Source organism: Lepisma saccharinum, chromosome 19 (assembly GCF_977018435.1).
Source record: "Lepisma saccharinum chromosome 19, izLepSacc3.1, whole genome shotgun sequence".
In the NCBI taxonomy this organism is placed as follows: domain Eukaryota; kingdom Metazoa; phylum Arthropoda; class Insecta; order Zygentoma; family Lepismatidae; genus Lepisma; species Lepisma saccharinum.
The window spans coordinates 32,963,148-32,983,706 of NC_139247.1; the positions used below are offsets into that span (position 1 = coordinate 32,963,148).

At 39.4% G+C, this 20,559-nt stretch overlaps 1 protein-coding gene across 1 annotated transcript in view; it reads left to right on the forward strand.

The window, feature by feature from the left end:
* LOC146003105 (acid-sensing ion channel 4-A-like) overlaps positions 1–20,195 on the forward strand; it is a 35,376-nt gene extending 15,181 nt beyond the window's left edge. The window contains exons 4-5 of the mRNA XM_083141278.1: positions 16,461–16,606; positions 19,467–20,195. Of these exons, the coding sequence (XP_082997404.1) occupies positions 16,461–16,606; positions 19,467–19,913 (593 nt within the window). The 3' untranslated portion in view covers positions 19,914–20,195. The remainder of the gene's footprint in view (positions 1–16,460; positions 16,607–19,466) is intronic.
* Positions 20,196–20,559: the final 364 nt, after the last annotated feature.

Below are 20,559 nucleotides of genomic sequence, written 5' to 3' on the forward strand. Positions count from 1 at the left end.
AAGAGCCCATTGTGTCTTCTGAACGTGAAAACGACTCTAGGAGTAGTACAATATCGGAAAGGAGTTTTATTTCAGGAGAGTTCATCAGAGATTCATCAACGAAAAAGCGAGTCGATCGTCACTTCGAGATCTACAGGTAACGAACGTTCCTCTATCCTTGTCTTTCATTCTCTCACACCCCTGCCAGACCAGTCAATTGTAGTGTTTAAAGTTAATCGTGAGTGTAGTTCTTATTTCACGGGGCTAGCACCCTTGCTTGGTTAAGTGTAGACGTAGCTTTTCAGAGTTATACCCCCCTCTTACGATACACCTCTCGCAGCCAAATAACTTCGAATATCAGGCTTCACATAGCCCATCTACGATCCCTTAATATAAACGATCGAGACTTTTTACGATAGTTACATTTACAGATTGTAGAATGTTAAAACAAAATATGGATAGCATATTCTGGTTTAATTGATGTCTTAGTAACTAGAGGGACTGTTGTGATTGTAGAAAATTTGTGTATTTACATATTTCCTATAGCAATATAACATAGGTTATTTATGTATCAAGTGGATAAGAATGGAATGCTACTAGAATACAACATTGTATAATTTCTTTACGATGTTGCGTGAAATGCAAGAACCTAACTGATACCTTTTTTTTTACAACATAATAAACTTTTTACAGTACCATACGCTTTATAACCAGACAGATGGAGCATTTTTATGTATGTGTTAACAGCATATTTTTATTGCAAATCGCAAAAATAAAATAGCATGTACATAAGTAACACCATGTCATAATTGTTTTCACTGCTAGAGTGCAAGATGTTCTGCACATAGATTATTGCATGCCACAACTTGAAATATAGAACACATTTATTTCTCGTGGCAGAGAAAAATGAGTGGTGATATTTTTTGTAGGGATGACTTGTTGGTGATGCTTTCGTATTGAAATAGGATATGTATTGATTCTGATGTACTCCCTGATGAGTTTTTCAACCCATTCTGATAAAAGGTAAAAAAGGTAAAGTGTTCCCCTGTGCTTAGCACCACGCCATGAAGGCGTATAGGGGGTGTGGGGGTAACGCCCCACACTTTCTTGATCCGGTCTTGAGTGGGGGTGATGTGATCAGCATCACGCCCCGGACCGCCTTTACCCCCCAGGGTTTCCCCCAGGTACCCATGTTATTCGACGCTGGGTGGGCGCCGGGGCCGCTTCCATCGTTAGAAAAGTTCCCGGATTTGAACCGGCCGGGGATCGAACCCGGGATCTTTAGCATGGTAGTCAGACGCGTTACCGACTTTTTTTTTTTTTTAAGTTTTATTTCACTATTCTGTTTACATCTATGGATTTTTTTCTTTCATGTATACATACAATTACATTACATCGAGATATTTACCAAAATATTGTGACAATCTGACATTTTGTTTTTTTGATTGTTTCCATCTAGATCTTTTAAGATACATTGTATATAGGGTAATATTTGGTTCAAACTTTGTGCTGTATATATAGTATATTGTATGTGCTATTAGCCACACAATGGCATTTTGTTTCTTCACAGGGAAATGTTTGAAGTCTGGTAATATACATATTTTTGCTTGAAAGCATTGTGGCGATATACGACATATTTTGGCAAGGCACATAATGAGAAAGGCCCAAATTTCTGAAATTCCTTTACATGTAGTGAGGCGATGTTCATTTGTATCCACCTCGCCACATTGTTTACACTCATTTGTTGGTAGTCTTTTTATTTCATTTAGTCGAACATTTGTTGGAACTAGATCATGCACCAGGGTATACCACAAACTTCGTATGTTCGTGTCAAGGAACGGCTTGTGGAGATTTTGCCATACATTTGACCAAATAACATTAGGAAATTTTTTCTCTATTCGACTCTGCTGCAAGATAAGTTGTTGAAAATGTTCATACAAATATTTTGACAGAGTATTCTCCTTCAAATCCATGGGAAACTCCACATAACTCCATTCTTGTACAAATATTCGTACATACATAGGATTCTTTGTTAGTCGAGACAAGTTGGGTGGATTTTGTGGTGAAAACGTATCGGTAAATATACGCAACCACATTGATGTAATCGACCCTTCAGTTAAGTACAATTTATAATTTCTAGCTAAAAATAGCGACTTACATTTATTTTCAATATTCCATAGTTCTAGACCACCTGTCATTTGTGTTTGACACATGATCGGGAAATGTACCCGAAAAAAATGTCCGTACCACATGAACCATCCCACAGCAGACTTTATTTGTCGGAGATATTGCTGTGTGATTGGCAACACTTGCGCGACATAATTTATTTTACTAAATATAAAAGTGTGTAGGAACCAAACACGCTGAATTAAGTTGAGTTGTCTTCCTCTCATTTGATAGCACTGTAACCTGATTTCGCTTACTATTTTCGTCCAGTTTAGATCCAACATTCTGGATTCGTTACTATGATAAGTGATGCCTAATATTTTGAGTTCATTCACATATTGTATCCCTATGTCCGGATTGTCTTGTTTCCAGTTGCCAACAGGTAAAGCCTTTGATTTTGTCATGTTTACTTCCGCTCCGCTGGCAGAACAATACAAACACATTGCATTCAGTATATTTTGGAGCTGGTTCGTTGTTGTTACACAAGCTGATAAATCGTCTGCGAATGTAAACACTTGCGTTTCAAGGAAAGCACTCGCTGCCGGCGGGGCTCGGCACTGAATATATCGAAGTAGCGGGTCCAAGGTCAAAGCGAAGAGAAGCATACTCAAGGGGCACCCCTGGCGAATGGATCTCGTCACGTGTATTGCAGGAGTCACGAATCCATTGATAAGAAGACGGGAAGTTGCCTTTCTATAGAAACTTTGCAAAACAGATATAAAGCCTTCACTGAAGCGATAGGCTCGAAGGACTTCAAACAAATATTGGTGAATTACAAGATCAAAAGCTTTTGTAAAGTCAAAGGATAGTATACAAGCTGATGTTTGTTGCATTTCATAATAAGACATGATATCACGTATACCCGCCACCGTTGAAAATATATTTTGAGTTTTACTGACACATGTTTGCCGTGAACTGAGTAAGGAAGATAATATAGGTTTCAGTCTATTAGCCAAAACTTTTGCCATAATCTTATAGTCACAGTTTAACAAAGTAATGGGCCTAAAGTCAGTAACTGCACTCGGACGCGTTTTTTTGGCAATCAGTACAATTATACCTTCATTTTGAAGCACGCATTTGTTTCGAAATGCATCTTGTATTATCATGACCAATTCATGTTTTATAATATCAAAAAACCGTATATAAAATTGGTAGCCTATGCCATCGTTCCCAGGAGTGCGCTTAACGTTACAAGTACGCAGTGCCTCATACACCTCCTCGACGGTGACGTCACTGTCTAACAAAGTTCTGTCTTCGTCCGTTAAAAAATTATTTACCGATGTGAGCAATTGTTGTACAGCCAATTGATCTACTTCTTTACCAGTATACAAGTTATTATAATACTTGTAAAACGCTTGTGATATACCTTGTTGGGTTCTAAGTGTATCTTCGCCGGAATCGACAATATTATTCATCAGTAGAGCTCTCTTTTGTTTTTGTGTTTGTACATAGTGATATAGAGAGGTTCGTTCATCTTGCAAAGATGACGCATGAGTAGCTCTTATCTTTATACCCTCCAAGTGATGCCGTTGCAACGTAAGGATTTGTGCTTTGTATTTTTGTATCTGTGGATAATGTTCGGTGACATCAGGTCGCATACATAACTCATGTAAACATTTGTAATAGAAGTTCAACATTAAGTTCCGGTCACGTGCACTCTCTTTCCCGAGCCATTGAAAATAGGATTTAATTCGAGGTTTTACGTATTTTACAGACCACGTATTGTAATCAGTATAGTGTTTTTGTTGCCGGCACCAATACTTCCATTTTTCTTCAAACATATCATTAACATTAGGTTGTTGAAGTAGGGCAGAGTTCATTTTCCAATAGGACGGACCCCAAACTAATTTAGATTCTTGTAGATTAATACTCATTCTGATTGCTATATGATCTGAAAAAGGTACCGGCAAAGCATCTATTGTCGTCACATATTTTATAGTATGACCAAGTGTATAAAATCTGTCCAATCGCGAACCTGCTTTGTTATTGAAATAGGTAAACACTACGTCCTTTCGTTTTTCGGTCCAGATGTCCTTCAGCTGTAACTCGTTGATTAAGGTCGTTAATGCTAAACTATTTTGAAACTTGCCTACACAATCACATGATCGCATCACTTGATTGAAATCACCACCTAGGATTATACACGAATCATTATTTGGAAGTAAATATACTAGCTCATTCTGGTAAAATTGTTCCCTTTTCCATCTGTTTTGCTGTCCGGAGGGGGCGTAAATATTAACAAAAGTATAACGTTGACTTTGAAAACTAATTCCCCTCCCATCGACTAATTTCTTTAAATTTCGTATTTCTATACCACTTTTGATTAAAATTGCCGTCCCTCTCCCGCTTGTCCCCAAGTTTACAATAGCCTCGTACCCATGCAGGAAGTTAAAATCTACAATACAAACTTCCTGCAAGTATAAAATATCGATCGAGTGGATTCGGACAAAGTCCGCAAGCAATTTGCATTTCACTGGCGTAAAAATTCCATTTATATTTAGGGTACACAGTCGAGTGCTGTAATTCATGCACAATAAGATGTTATAAAAAACTGAATATAAGAATACCACATAAATGTGCATTTTTGGTGCTCAATTTCACGAAAGTAAGTATTTGTCCTAAGTGATTTCAGAATGATAATAATCGTTCTTGTGCATGACACAATTTACACTATTTTTTCTACCTGTTATTATATCGATATTCATGTTGTAACTCACTAACATGTAATATGGAACATTATACTGTACACACTGGGAAAGTAACAAATTTATGTCTCGCACTACACCCGGAAATCATTCTCATCTCAAAAGATAAACAAACATTTCTCCTTACACTAACTACAACACTATCACACGCATCATTAATTTTCATGAGGAATTATCTTTTCACTAGCACTAACACTAGCACTAACACTAGCACCTAGATTATTAACACTTTGGGACCGGGTAATTCGCACTGGGGAGGGAGAGAGGGGGCGTTGGTCATCAATCTTCTTGGTCGGTGGGTTGATTTCCGCATCCCTTTGAGAACTTTTCTTGCGCTTCTGCTTCTTCAACTGCTTCTGCTGTCCTTCCATGGATAGCTTCCTTCTGGTGGCATCCTTCAACGGGGCCCTTGAAACAGCAACAGGCTTCACATGACTTGGGACTTCATCTGGAGTCAGCTGGATATCAGAATTGTCATGCACATTCATCTGGTCTTCACACTTGATTTGGTGGACACCCTCTGGTAGATCTTCATGTAGTTCCATTTGTACAGTTTCTTCCCGTTCTACTTCATCAGCCCATAACAGTGAAGTTTCCATGGTTTCGTCCGTCGCGTTGTTCCCCGAAATTGTTACCACTGCAGGATCGTCTTTCGGTGCTTTCTCAGTTGACGCTGTTGGTACACTTCGCAACATGTTATTTGACCGCCCTGAAAAATTTCAAAGTCCGGAATTCGTAAATTTGGCAGCATAGCGCTTCAGAGCCAACTAAGAGTAGCCAACTTTGCAACATTTCTTCTTCCTGAATGAAAACGCTCGTGAATTTTTTTTTCATTGTTTCACATTCCATAAAGTAAAGATACCCTAAAGCACTAATAAAATACATGAGTAGACAAAAAAATGTTAAGTAGAAATACGAATGTTGAAAATATTTCAAGATTCCTCGCTCTGAATTTGAAAAGAGGTAAATTTATGTGCATTTTGAAACACTGAACAAGTTCTCATCCACTTGGAAAGAATTGCCGTCACATTTGAATGCAAGGAGGCAAATTCATGATGATTTTATACGAAATTTTTATGAAAGATACCTTGCACAACACCAAACGATTCTGCAAAGTGTGTCTTTTCCTTGGTTATTGGCGAAAAATGGTTCGAAACTCCGGCACAAGGTTTCTTCAACTGAGATCAACGTGCTTTACTGAGGTTTTCGTTAGAAATCTCCTGGAGTAGTTGGTTAGATGACAACACTTTTCATTTTTTACTGTTTTCGTCAAGATCGAAACATCGTAGGTTCAAATCCCACCCCTTCCTGATTATGTTTTCTTTTTTATTTACCGAATACGAAGTGTTGTAATAACGTAATATAAGATTATATGATATTACTGTAAATATTTATGCGATGCATACTCAGTGGCGGCGATTGAGTTCCAAAACTGATGGGGCAAGGTGTCAAAACTGGGGGTTTCCCTTGGGAGATAAGGTTTAGCATAGTGGGAGGGCAACTGTTCCTCTACCTTCCCCCCCCCCGTCTAATCGTTGCCACTGTGCATGCCTCAAGTAATATTTCTACTAATGTTCTTAAACTTTCAGTGATTGGCAGGATGTAGGAAAAACTTATCCTTTCATTCAGCTGTCATAAGTTATGTTAACACATACGGGTATTTAAGAACTTATATGTCATTAATATCTGTTCTTAAACAGGATGTTGTAATCAAGGGGTCCCGGGCTCAACACCCGGTGGAGGCACGTTGCTTCGGATTCTAGTTTAAAATATAGATCCAGTACCGAATAGTCTGTCTGTGCAGCAAGTAGACTTAAGCCCCTATCACACGGAACTGGATTTCAAGTTAGAATGCCCTAGTTGGCGATGAACTGACTTTCTGGGTAGTAATCATGGCCGCCTGGCTGACTGCTTGACTGGTTTTGAGGAATAGGACATGTTCTAATTGCTACTAACTTCTTCGACTAGATTCTGTGGAACAGCCAATCAGAGCAAAGTTTGGCCATGTGAAGATATACTGTGAGTTTGTAAACTAGCCTTTTTTTGTCTGTGGCTTCCGAGTGCATACAACACGAAAGGCATGTTTACAATTGAAAAAGCTAAAATATTCTTCCATACGTGTATAGTAAACGTTGCAAAGTATGTATTTTATCAGCGCCGTTCTTCTCTACCTAAAACCATTTAATGCGATGCGATATTCCTCTCGGTTGGATAGTTATCGTATTTTAAAAGTGTGAAGTGATACGTTGTTTACATCTCGCGCGGCCGCCATTATGGGAACGAAAGACTATCGACAAGTACGGTATAACAAGTACGTGTGAGGCGAAAACTAGCAAATGGGTAGCCAGTCCAGCGTCAACTAGAGCATTCCAAATAGAAATCCAGTTCCGTGTGATAGGGGCTTTAAAACGACAATAGAGAAACATATACAAATCAGCGGCGTATACTCTGGGTCATCTAGGTAATAGCAGATGACCCGGCTGTATTTCTTTTTTTTTAAAAAAAAATGTATATATATACACATTTCTTCCCAATTTTCTTCCAAACCAATTTCGATGCATACATTTCCTTGCTTCCAGCGCGCGAATACTTCCAATCGTTTGCCGCCGAATGTCCGGGAACCTTTCTCCAGCCGGTGGAATGTCTACAGGGAATCTCACCCTGACGTCATTCCTCCCGCTTCCCTTGCAACCCTTGGCGAGGAGGGAGGAGAAAGGAAAGAGGGGGAGGAAACATTGCTTTTCAGGCGCGGTGATTCCGTGCCCAGGGTAAGCTCCTTCTTGTGAGAGTCCACCGGTCGCACTCTCAACCTTCAGAGCCTCTCCATTCCCTCCGCTGAATAGGGAAAACATACCCGGTAGAGTGCGAAGAACAGGAAAACTGAATAACATGGGCAAACCAATTCTACGCTAATTTTCACTTTACATTTGCTTCTGTCTTGCTGATTTCTGTTACTTGAACATAAATTTATCAAAAGGAAAAAAACTTAAATATTGAAGATGAAGCAAACTGAATTAAAATTCAAAGCTTAAGAAATTAAAGCACCTATTTGCTGACTCCCCCCAATCCTTGTATTTACAAAAATAGTGATTGTTTCTCCTCTCTAATCTTCAAAAGCAGCGAGAATACTTCTTTCACGGAACTGAATATTTTTTAAAGGGAAAGATATGAAAAATAAATTATATATATATATTAGTTAATTTAAGTTGCTATATTCCGCCTGTTTAGATTAATAGTGATGAAGATGAACGAATTAAACATAAACGAAAAAAACACATCAGGCACGTAACCAGGTGGAGGACTCGGGGGGGCTGAAACCCCCCCCCTCCCCGAAATCCTACAAATATCTAATTTAAAAAGTGTATAGTGATAATTAATTTTACTTAATTAGCAGGATTAAACACTTTGCATAATACGTTGTAATAATCTGAGATTCATCTTCAGGACTTCTAACCCCACTGTTTCAACTTTATGTGGCGGCTGCTAATAAGGGATGATCCCCATCCCGAAATAAAATTCTGGCTCTGACCTGCAATGATTCGAACTTTTAAAAACCTGTCATTTCGAGCTCGGAAAGGGATTTTTTTTATCATTCATAGGGAATTTCTTTCTGAGCCAGGAGCACAACAACAGAAGTTTGGCGCGTGAAACTGAATGCGTGTAGTCGTTGGCTTCGTGTTTATTATTTATTAAGGTGTTAGTGTTTGTCGTGATAGTGCTGTGTTAAAGGGTAATGGATGTGATACAAGATTTGCTGGTGAAACCTTTTGGAACAAGATCTTTTCAGGAGAAGTTGCAAATTGTTAATACAGGTAGGCCAGTGTCATCGCTTGAACTTATTTCTACACACAAAGACAAAAATCGGGAATATGTGAGGCATATTCGCAAGCAAATTATGACAAAACACCATGGTTGACAGGAAGTATAAGTGTTAATAAGCTTTGCATTTTTGTTGGCCGTGCTTACTTTTCGGGGCTGAAAAGAATGTATGGACGCGTGGCTGATACTGTAATCTTTGCAACACTTGTGTCAAACATGAAAAATCCAAAAGTCACATAACTTCCTTTGTTAAGCTGCAATCTTTCGCAAAGACACGTATTGACGTGAACTGGACAAACAGCGTGCTTTGGATGTGGTACGGCACAAGTGATCGGGTCCTGGAGTAAGTTGAATTTTGCACTTAAATTAATATTGCGGGTTTTTATTTCACTAGTGCACGTCTTTCATTTTATATTTCACAGGCTGTTTTTTATAGCTTTATAATACTGTCTTGTTTTATTATTTGAAATTCTACACGTATAGTAAACTGCAATAACGAGAATTAATTGATTGTGATCGTAGCAATAAGACAAATATTCCGACACAATATTCCTAAATCCAATCTGGAGCTTGACATAAATTGCACGGAAACTTTTGGAGTTTGAGGATGAAAAGGTCGGAGATTACCCACTCGTTAGAACCAGCATACACCACTGATACAAATAGAATGTTCTTTGCTTGGAAGTTACGAGTGAGTAGCGTAACCCGGTCATAAAAATCTTCTATAACGGCTGAGGGCTCGACGTGCTGACCCCACGTCACCTCATACCAGTTGAAGAACTCACACCTCTAGGTAGAATTGTGGGAAGGAGACTGGCAGTCGGGAGATAGGCCAAGGCCCTATATGCTCGTCAATACTCGTCAGAAATTCAATCAAATTCATTCAGCTGTGCGTCATAAGTTGTGTTAACACACATTATGAGTCAATAATAATATAAGTTAAGAAATTGACAAGACGTTTCTGTACTGAAGGTAACTAGAGGTTGTTTTCTTGTAACGTCGTTACTGTCAGCTCGGCATTGTGATTAAAATTACTCTATCTGCATGTTCACTTTCCTCTTACATAAGTTTTCCTTTCGCGAAAACATCGTTCCATAGTTTCCAGTTTCGCAATATATTTTTCTATGAAGTGTTGAATATAATTCTAGCCTGCTTTCCACAAGCTACACAACTTCTTCCTCTCTCTCTCTCTCTCTCTCTCTCTCTCTCTCTCTCTCTCTCTCTCTCTCTCTCTCTCTCTCTCACTCAGAGGTGCAATGTAACATAATTTAAGAAGGCCATTGTTGCACAAACGATAAACGAACATGTGTTAAATTCGGTAAGATCAGCAGGTAAGGGAAGCTAGATTTTAGCTGCAAATCAGTGCCTTCGTTACAGGAAAATCCCCAACAAAGCAAGGAAATAACTAATGAATGGTTATGCTTTACGATCTTTAGGGTTAAAAATAGGTGATCTAAATCTTTAAAAGAAAACCGTTTTCCAGATAGAATAGGTGTATGCATGAATAGAAAACAAAAATTAAGATATTGTATTAGCTGTGGAGTTCATTCTGTTGTAGCTTTGTGGCACATCCGGTAAAGGCACCCATTTCCAGTTCCACTTGTGTCTTTGATTAGGGTTCGAGCCTCACTTCATCTGGATATTTTTATTTATATTGAGGCCTGTAAGACAATAATATATGAAAGGTTCCAAATTATTTCTTACACGAGTGTATTTTTTTTTTAATTTGTTAGTCCTGAAAAGGACTGTTTGGGAAAATTGAACATTTATTTAATATCTTGTCCAGTAGCCACCTGCATCTATGACATGTCTCAGGCGTCGAGGAACGGATTGCACAAGATGTCGAATATACCTGTGCGAAGTGCACACTTCATTCCAGGCATTGTTGACGTGGTCAAATAGTTCATCACTTCTGCGAGGTGGTGGATCGGGCCAGCTTTCTTTCAAACATCGAACGACCTCGGCCCACATATTTTCAATTGGGTTGATGTCGCATCCCATGGGTGGCCAGTCAATTAGATGTATGTCGTTTCGTTCAGAAAACCAACGCTGAACGATGGCTGAATCATGGATGGAGGAGTGGTCTTGCTGGAAGTCAATATTTCCCTCGGGATACAAAGCTCGCACGCCAGGAACCATAACATGCTCCAAAATGTGCACATACTGTATCCCGTTGAGACGTCCTTCTATGCGGTGTAGGTCACCTCCGCCACCGAGAGATATCCAACCCCAGACAGGCACGCTCACGCGTCCACGCCGACGTGAGTTAGCAAAAAAATGGGGATCAAATCGTTGTCCTTGACGCCGGTAGACCAGAACCGGACCATCATTTGCAGTAGAAAATACTTTCTCGTCTGAGAAGATTACTCTATCCCAAATCCTATCAATATTTTCTTCAGCAAATGCTAGCCTATCAGTTCTGTGTGCATCCGTCAAGACCTCCTTCTTTGCTGCCCTTCGTGCCCGTAAACCAGAAGCAGCCAGCCTCCGCCGAACTGTCTGTGGGCAACCAGGAAAATCGGCCCTTGCCTTGAGTTGAGTGGCTGACTGGAATGGATTGGCTTCACACTCCGCTATCAGCCGATCGTCTTGCACTGGTGTCGAAACACGGCCCCAGCTCTCGCGTCTTTTCCGTGATGCCTCACCAGTTTCTTCGTATCGAGCCCACCACCTCCTTGCTGTCCGTGCTGGAACGCCATACTGCTCGCCAGCTAAACCAGGTGACAATCCAGCTCCCTCGATCAAACCAATCACTCTTTCTCTTGTGGATTTGTTGTAGTGCTCCATTCTTCGCGAGGTTGAAGAAAGAAATGTTGCATGCCTCTGTTTAGAGCGTAGTTCAAAGGAAATAAGGTCTTCTATTGGTATAGTTAATCACGTGATGCTGCAGTTGGTTCAAAGACGACTTCCAATTACATTCAGCCATGAAAAGTTTCGTACGAATTCATACCAGAAAAGGATGTCAAGAATAATAAAATAAATTTAACCATTATTTACAATTACATTACTTTCATTTAACAAATAAATAAAGAATAATTATGACAAATGTGCTACAACGAGTGCTCTTTACATCCATGTGTAAAAGTATTTGGTATTACTAAACACGCACACACGTTCGGAACATCTGTAGCGTAGTTGTAACGTTTCAGACAAGCATACATCTTCTTACGTTCATCTTTTCTCTTTGAGGTATTGGTTCAAACCCGGCTCAGCTTTCACGTTTTTTTTTATGTAATACTTAGTAAAGTTTTTGTCACAATTTTTTCGTCCACAAAAAAAACAATAAAAACAATAATTAAACGATCTTCTCCCCAAAACAATAATTGCAACATCATATTTATTCACATAATAAATCTATTCCACTCATAAAATTGATTCCTTCGGGTCTTAATGCAACATCACCGAAACATTCAAGTTTCAATGTTCATGTTGGCAATTGAACAATAAACAGTTTTGGGGACACATTGCTTTATATAAAACCTCATGTTATTATAGAAATATACACAAGAAGTCGAATGAAAGTATGCGTAAGGAATACTCTTGAAACTCTAGAGTTGTAATCATGCGATTTGTTTTTCATAGAGTAATCTGTTATATTCAAGGTTAATTATTTCAAATTTTTTGTATTCAGTAAATATCGTACTTCTGTGTTCACTTCAACAGAAAAGAAATTGAGCGGCTAGGATTTGAACCTGTGATCTTTCATTTTAGATAAAAAAAATACACGTCTTACCAACTGTTCTACAAGGAAATAGACAAAAAGTTTCCTAACATGGTTGCGGCAACAACCACCTGCCAGTGCTCCAAACATTTCTTTGCCACAGATTGTGGATAAGTTCCTCTCTACACAAATGCCCGGTATTTTGCAGTGTATTTTAGCTCAAATTTTGCCTAAACTCATGCGAACTTTGATGAAGAGGATTTACCGGGATATCAACGAGGTTATTTCTGGATAGGCTTCCGAGGTTTCGAGAGCTCTTTTATCTTCAGGGATTGAAGGGATGACGGATAACGTGCTTGTTACTGGCAAGCGTGGTCGTAACTGCGATTCCTCATGCTGCCGAATTTTATTTTCGGAAGGAGTATGGCATCGGACGTAAAATATATATATACTGTTCTTGGATGATCTCTCTGTGTATATCAGGAGGTGGCAGTAATGATGAAGCGTTTAGAATTTTCGGAAACCATTTCAATTATATTACTGAATCACGTGCCACGTGGAATGGCAGAATCAAGTAACGTATAAGCAAGTCTGAGGGTGGCTGTTTTGAATATTGCGAATTTGGTGGAACGTTCGTTAGATATACTTTCTGTTGAAATAACAGTATTATTTTGTTGAAATTAGACAAGTATTTTGGATATAAAGCAGTGCCGAATTAATGATCATTCTCAAGTTTTGCATTTATTAGATGTCACGTAATATATAAATAGTTATTAGTAGATTTTTATCGCATCGGCCTCGGTCGCAAAAGGTATTTACTTACGTTTATTGGGGATTTATTATTAGATTTAGATGCATTGGAAGATCGAAGTGAGGGGAACAAGAACAGTCATTACTAAATAAACGACATCACATAACCAATCTTAGCGAATTGAATACATTAAACTCTCCCGTTCGTTACAAAAATTCAATACATCAATGTAGTGGATTATTTCCTATTATAATTGTGTGTGTTTGTGTGTTAGTATTTTGAAATAATTAATATTTTAGTTGTGGAGTGAAGAGCGTACACAATACTTATCTTAAATTCCATTACTTGATTGATGATTTGGTTTAATTTACTTCGCCTTTGTGACGTTTTTGGTTCATCGCGAAGATGAGAATGGGTGATGGGATGATGAAATTGATGAAGGAACACTTACAAAGAACACCCATGCCTGACCAGGATTCGAACCCAGGATTAAATACCATTACCTACAGCATCCTGAATGCATATATATTATATGTAAATTAGTCATAATGTGTGTTAACTCAGCTTATGACGAATAGCTAAAATACAAAAAGTTTTAACCTTAAATCCTGGCAAGCAACTGAATAAGCATTAACCTTCTTAGGGAGAAAATGTGCAGAAGAGACATCCCTTGAAGTGTGCATCGGATATTTTACAGTGTTGAAATATCAATTGTCTCTGTTTAGCACACACACACACACACACACACACACACACACACACACACACACACACACAAAAAAAAAAAAAATAGAGGGTGGGATTTGAACCCGCGACCTTTCAAGTATGTTGAAAAATATGGATACCAGCGTCTAACCAACTGCTCTACGTTAACTTAATGACAACATTCCCTTACAAACACGTAGATGTTTATGATAAAATCGATCTTCCTGTGTTCCAGCATGTTTTCTCCACAAGTCGTGAAATAAATGATTTCTTTTAGATCTGTTCGATATTGTGCAGGGCATTGTAAATAAAATGTCGCATAAACTCCTCAGAAATTTGCCTTTTTCTACTCAAACTTGATGGCGATTTACTCCAGGTGGAGAAAACCCCTGTTCAGTGTTTCAAACCTATGTGATATCAAGTCGAGCACGCAGAATTGTTACAATTTCGCACGATTCTCATTCTTATTCTTATTTCAATTTACTATTTCTGTTTCAGTGTGTATTATATTAGCGATTGATAGTTTATAAGTTCATGGAATGTGCGAAATTGGAATCCTTTCACCGCAGCGTTTTTCGTCTAGTTGAATGACGAACTCAAAGTTGGCTACTCTCAGCTGGCGCTGAAGTGCAATGTTGCTAAGTTTACGATTTTCGGACTTAGAATTCTTTCGGGGCGGTCAAATAAGAAGTTGAGAAGTGTACATCACCCTCTGTCTTCTGACTCAATTTCGTTCTGGTGGGTATTGGCAACACTGTGGGTCGAGAGTCCAATTGTGTTTCTTTGACAGTGAGTTGCGTTGGCGGTCGATTGACACGTTGTGCATAGGTGCTGGGTTCCTGGTTATTCATAGATGTGCCCGCTTGGACTGCGGTTGAACTTGCTACGGTAGGAGTAGTGCGTCGTCGTCTTTGGGGACACATGGCTGCTGCGTGTGTCAATTCGTCACAGATCTTGCAAGACGGCTGCTGCCCATAATATGTGACCCAATATCTCGCACCTTGGATCGTGACGTAAGACGGTATTGACTGCTTCAATACCATCCTCAACACTTTTATGCCCGTGCGGGTACGATAGATATGTTCCTGAGAGTAAGTCTCGTCGTCGATAGACTCTATTTCTCCATATTTTATGAGTACCGCAGATAATGCCTCATCCGTAACTTCCATCGGGATGACATGTAGTCGCACCATTGTTGATATTCTGTCCGCCCATTCCAATCGTACATCATGATCACCATCCTCATCACGAAACACCAACATTCGTCCACACGTCCGTATTATTTGCTCACCTAACAGGTGTGATACCAGTTTAATGTATACACACTTACGAAAATGGTCAATTTCAATGCTTAGAACCTGGTCTTCGGTGAGAGCCAGCGTTTCACTAATCCAACGGTGTAACTTCACTGACGTGGGTCGCTTTTGAGCACTCGAAAAGGACAATTTTAACGTGTTAACACGACGTGTTTCCATTATACAACAGTCCGAATTACTTCTATTTGACTCGTAACTAATATTCCTTCCTACTCACCAGGACACGGCCTCGTTCGAACCAAGCTGCAAGCGCCACGCGAGACGATGTTGCTCGTACGGCTGCTTCCGCGAGACTGTTACTGAGCCACCGCGGCCACACCCATTCTGATATGTTTGTTAAAAGAGAGTAGAGACACAATATCATTTCCACTATTTGAGATTTTAATGCTGTAAAAAGGTGAGTGTGTTTGCATTGAAAATATCCTCAAATTGTACACAAGCAGGTAGGTATTGATCTGCGTATGAGATAAAATATGATTTAAAATCATTAGGACTTATTATTCTTCAGTTTTCCCATACAGGAGTATTAATACAGGATTGTATTGTACATGATATACATTATATGCCTTTTTTTATTAAGTTTTCAAAGATTGGAATGTGAGAGTCAAAATCTGTTTTAAGTATTGTATTTATACCAATTCTGATATGCCAATTTCAGCAGATAGTCAAGCATTGAAAGTCACTGTAATCTTTCAGCAACTGGTGTACTAAAGAGTGTGACTTGCTTCATAATAGCATGTCCATTCATCAATTTCATCACATCATAACTCATCCCCATCTTCGCAAATTAGCGAAAAGTGACACACGAAGAGAAGTAAAATAAAGGAAATCAAACTATCCATGACACAGTTTGTTTGTAACTCTTCAGCATTGGTCAGTTTATAATAATTTCTCACTTTTCATAATATCATGTAATCAGTATTTCTCACATGCTGATTCGTTTCAACTGAATATGATAACCATGAGAGGTCATTGATATTATTATTATTTTAGAGAAGTATATGCTCCAATTTGAGCGACTCGGGAGTAAAACTTTATAGCCCACGCTCCGTTCAAAATTGAATAAACATTGAATGCAGTTGCTGCACAGTGTAAAGTTGCTGCTCAAGGGTGAATGAAGTTCCTTCAGTAGCCGCAAATAGTCAGAAACACACGGGAACATCTGCCTAACCCATAAGCGACAATGGAATGGACGAACTTTCACTTGCATTTTCCTCAGTTTCATACTTTTGTGGGTTACCAAGTTTTACTCCCGAACAGCTCAATTTAAATTGTGACTTTTACTACATTGTACGTGGAGACGTCTCTACTTTTTTAAAGAAAGATATTCCTACTTACAAGTTTATGCCTGCTTTCAGAATACGACATTGATTGGCTCCAGAAAACCAGTTTGCGACTGTTGCCAGACGAAGAGGCTGCGATGAGCATCAGGCTTCAGAGTATACAGGCTCTAAACTACGAAGACAATCCCTGTGTTCAGGATAGGGACTACAGCATTTCCAAGGTATTTTAGACTGTTGTTAATGAATAAATTTAGCCTGCATTTACGGTAGTTAATTGTGCAAACCGACATTTGGAGGCACATTATGAACCCTTCATTCAGTAATTGATAGGTCTGTCATTTAGTCATCTTAGTCTCAGATCGGAGGTAGTTCATGAAGACAAGCCTACTGTCTGTCACATCAACAATTTGATTTATTTCCAAAGAGCAAAGTTGTCGCAAGATCAATACTGTACTTTTTTAACTTCCTTTATTCTATCTACATGTTTCTAAAATATTTGTACTTCAATAGTTGATCAATGTTTGTAATTCGCTTTACTTAGTGCAGCGAGGTCAATGTTCGTTACTGATTCTGGTTAATATGTATATACCAGCTCTGTCGTGATCATGCATTTCAGAAAGGTTCCAGTGGAGACGTTATGGGCTCAAACGCAGCAGATACCGACTCGACAGTGCAGGTGCACAGCAGTTAGTTCAAAATTATCCCATGATTTATTCTAGTGTGCAGACAGGATCCTGTGCAAGCAGCTCGGGACGGATATGGGAAGTCGAAGAGAGCAGATCTGTTTTTCACCTCGAAAGACTGAAGAAAGAAGAAATCAAGTTGGCTTCAGCTCGGATAAGAGATAAGAGCAGAAGAAAAAGCATCTTAATATCTAATGCTGGCAATCATATCTTATTGGCAAGAAGTTAAGAGCAAATCTAATCGTCTAGTTTATTGAAAGATTGGAGGAAATAACAGTTCAACATTTCTAGATGACAACCGGAGAAAACAATCCAGTAATACTCAACAAGCTGAAGCAAGAAACCAGACGACACCACACAAAGATCCAACTGCTGAGAATGAGATGGAAGAGGAACCCTACACTTTCCCTAAAAGCCCCATCTGTGTGAACAGCCAAGATACCAGAAGCCAACAGGAAATAACCACTACAAATGCATTCCAGTCTCTTGCTGAGGCAGCTGTGGACCTCAGTCTATGTACGGCAAGAGACAAGACACCGAAGCCTCCTGCAATTTTTGTTTATCGTATAAAAAATCGCTACACTTTCACTAACAGTGTACCGAAAAAATCACAGGAAGAATCTTCAGTCCTATTAATCAAAGAACGAATTAAGATCCAATTGCAGAACTGAAAATACCATGACAAATAATTGACTACTGCAAGCAGATGAAGATATATTTCGCCTGGAGAAGCCCGTCGAGGTTGTCACTCGCAAACTACCGATTGACATCACCACAGAAGACGTTCTCCAAGTCAACTAGATAACGTTGAAAGATGGCAACACCGACAACACAATGTCAATGCCATTGTTCTGGCTGTCACGGAGGAGGGCAGAAAACATCATCGAAGTGTATAACCAGAGTTTATCCTCAGGTATCGCATTAAAGTGGAGCCCAATAAATCTCAAGGTGTACTTTAGTGTCATCGTTGCCAGAGAATTGGCCATGCCCAGAGGGAATGCTCAGCCTCCCGCCAATGCATTAAGTGTGCTAGTAGCCGTTTAACACCAGACTGGAGGAAACAAGATCGGGGACCCCCTGCTAAATGCTACAACTGTGTGGAGAACCATTCTGCAAATTATCGTGGCTGTAAGACGTTCGCTGCTGTTCGTCCATTGGTTAATGCCATGTTTTCCACGATTCTTGTGGAGAAGAAAGAATAGCCAAAGCAAAGAGCACCAGCTGATGACAAGACAGGTTATGCCTCAGCAGCGTATCCGGAGAAAGAAGCCTTGCCTTCACAGTCAGGAAGAACATTACAAAGATGACGATGAGACAATTGAATGCATTCTCCAAAAACTTATTCTTAGACATGGTTAACAAGCTCGAAGGAAACTACAACAGACGACAAAACCGGAAGCTTCAAATTGTACTTGAGACCTTCCTGGACGAAATAGCAGATGGTGGCTTCGAAGACGTACCAGCACAGCAACAGAGATCAAATCCAAGAAGGAAGTTGAAAAGAATTGCCACATCGATCCTGCTCTTAAGCAGGTGAACGAAAGATGTTATAGCTTGTTATCCAAACTCGTCCCTTGCCAGGACCACAAACCTCGGTACTTTACAGGACCACTAACTTCGACCAGATCTTAAGCGACAGTTTCAGAGAATCAGTTGTACAATGTTGCCAGCACCACGTCACTTCACAGACAAACAAGACGTCAGTCAAGGAAATGGATCTTCAAATACCATCCACCAGACACTGAAAGTTAGTCAAAATATAGCTTGGTTGGCTGCCAGGAGCAATTTCCCGAAAATGGTTCTTAAGAATTAATCTGGGCCTAATTTAAAATAAACGAAGTTACCTTTTTCATCCAAGAGGTTGAGAAACTGTACAGAAAGACTAGCGTGGAAGCTACGTGAAATGAATTTTCCTTTACCTTCGCCAACTCAAGAATTAGTAGAGCTACAATTATATGCTAGGACTATCCTGATCAGACCCAGCTTGTGCTGAGCAATGAATCGTGTAAATTCTACACTACATCACATCCGATCACAGTGTTTTGATTGTGCGGCAGCCTTCGATGATTACTAACCTAAATGAATGTAGATTACAGAAATAAAGAATGAACTGGCATGTACGTGGTGTACAAAAACATAGCTCTCGTACAATTACTTGAATGCAAAATCAAGAATAAAATTTGTAATTGGGAAAGTATTATGTAAAAATATTGGTTTGGAATTTAAAATCATAGGCACCTATGGGAAACGGCACAATTATAATTTGGTAGAAACAAATAAGTTCTTTGAAAAATTTCCTAGGGAAACATATGCCATATAAAATATTTGTGTCTACTATAATGTTGGGGAAATGATAACAGTTGTTATTCAAGTAAATTAGTTTCTTCTTCTCTAACAGTGTATGTCTGAGTGCATCGGAAAATCGGTGGCCAATAAAAGCAGTTGCACCTCTCCGTGGATAATCGCACCTGAATATCCTGAATGCAGAGACCGGTTGTCCTACAAGAAACTGCGTTTCTTCTACTCACTAAATGTTGGACTCTCTTACAAGCAGTGCAACTGTTCCCGTCCCTGCCACACCACAAGGATCCTCGTGGACAGTTTGGAGATGACTCGTATGGGGAAGGATGATATATCTCTGATCAACATGATCCACATCAGGGTGTCCTCCGATTTCGTCGAGAGGCTGGAGGAGGTGTGGACCTACGATGGATCCCAGCTCCTGGCGGACATTGGAGGATCCCTGGGTTTCCTTCTTGGCGTCTCAGTCATTGGTATGGCTCGGTCTGTGCAGGATGTGCTGCGTGGAATCGGTCGGTACTTAAAGCGTTTTTGGTCTCGCTAGTAACGTTACACGGAGAAGCATATTGATATACCCTTGCATGTAGCAGTCAACAGTAAACGTGCAAATCAAGCTCAAAACATTACAGTACTGAGAGCTAATTAATGAATCAACCATTTGCTTACCACAAATAGTTTTTTTTTCCCAGCAGGAAATCATTGCTTCGAACAAGTTTACACTTGAAACTTAATGAAAATATCCCAAATGTGGCTATGCATTTACTTTAGTAAGATCTTCCCTGGCAGGGATGAAAATTTACCTCTAATTCCAGAGATACTTAGGTCTATTGGGGAGTCGCTGTGAATCACGCCGTTCATTGATAACCTGGTTATAATTACCATTCAACACTTCAATATAATTTATTCAAATTTAGTGCCAGGATTACTATTGTATGATCTGTTTTATAGTAACATGTAATTTCTTGTGCATTACTTGTAATAGATTACTATTCTCAATCCACTGTAAGAACTAAATTAATGTAAAAGTGACACATGACTTCAGACAAATAGCTCCCTTCCTATGTGTTGGTTCTTGTCCTAATTTGCTCATGAATATATTGGTCGCAGCTGTCCATCTCATAACGTAAAGTCCCACAACTTCAATATAGCAGCTACGTTGAGTGGTATGGCTTTTATCGCATGCACCATAT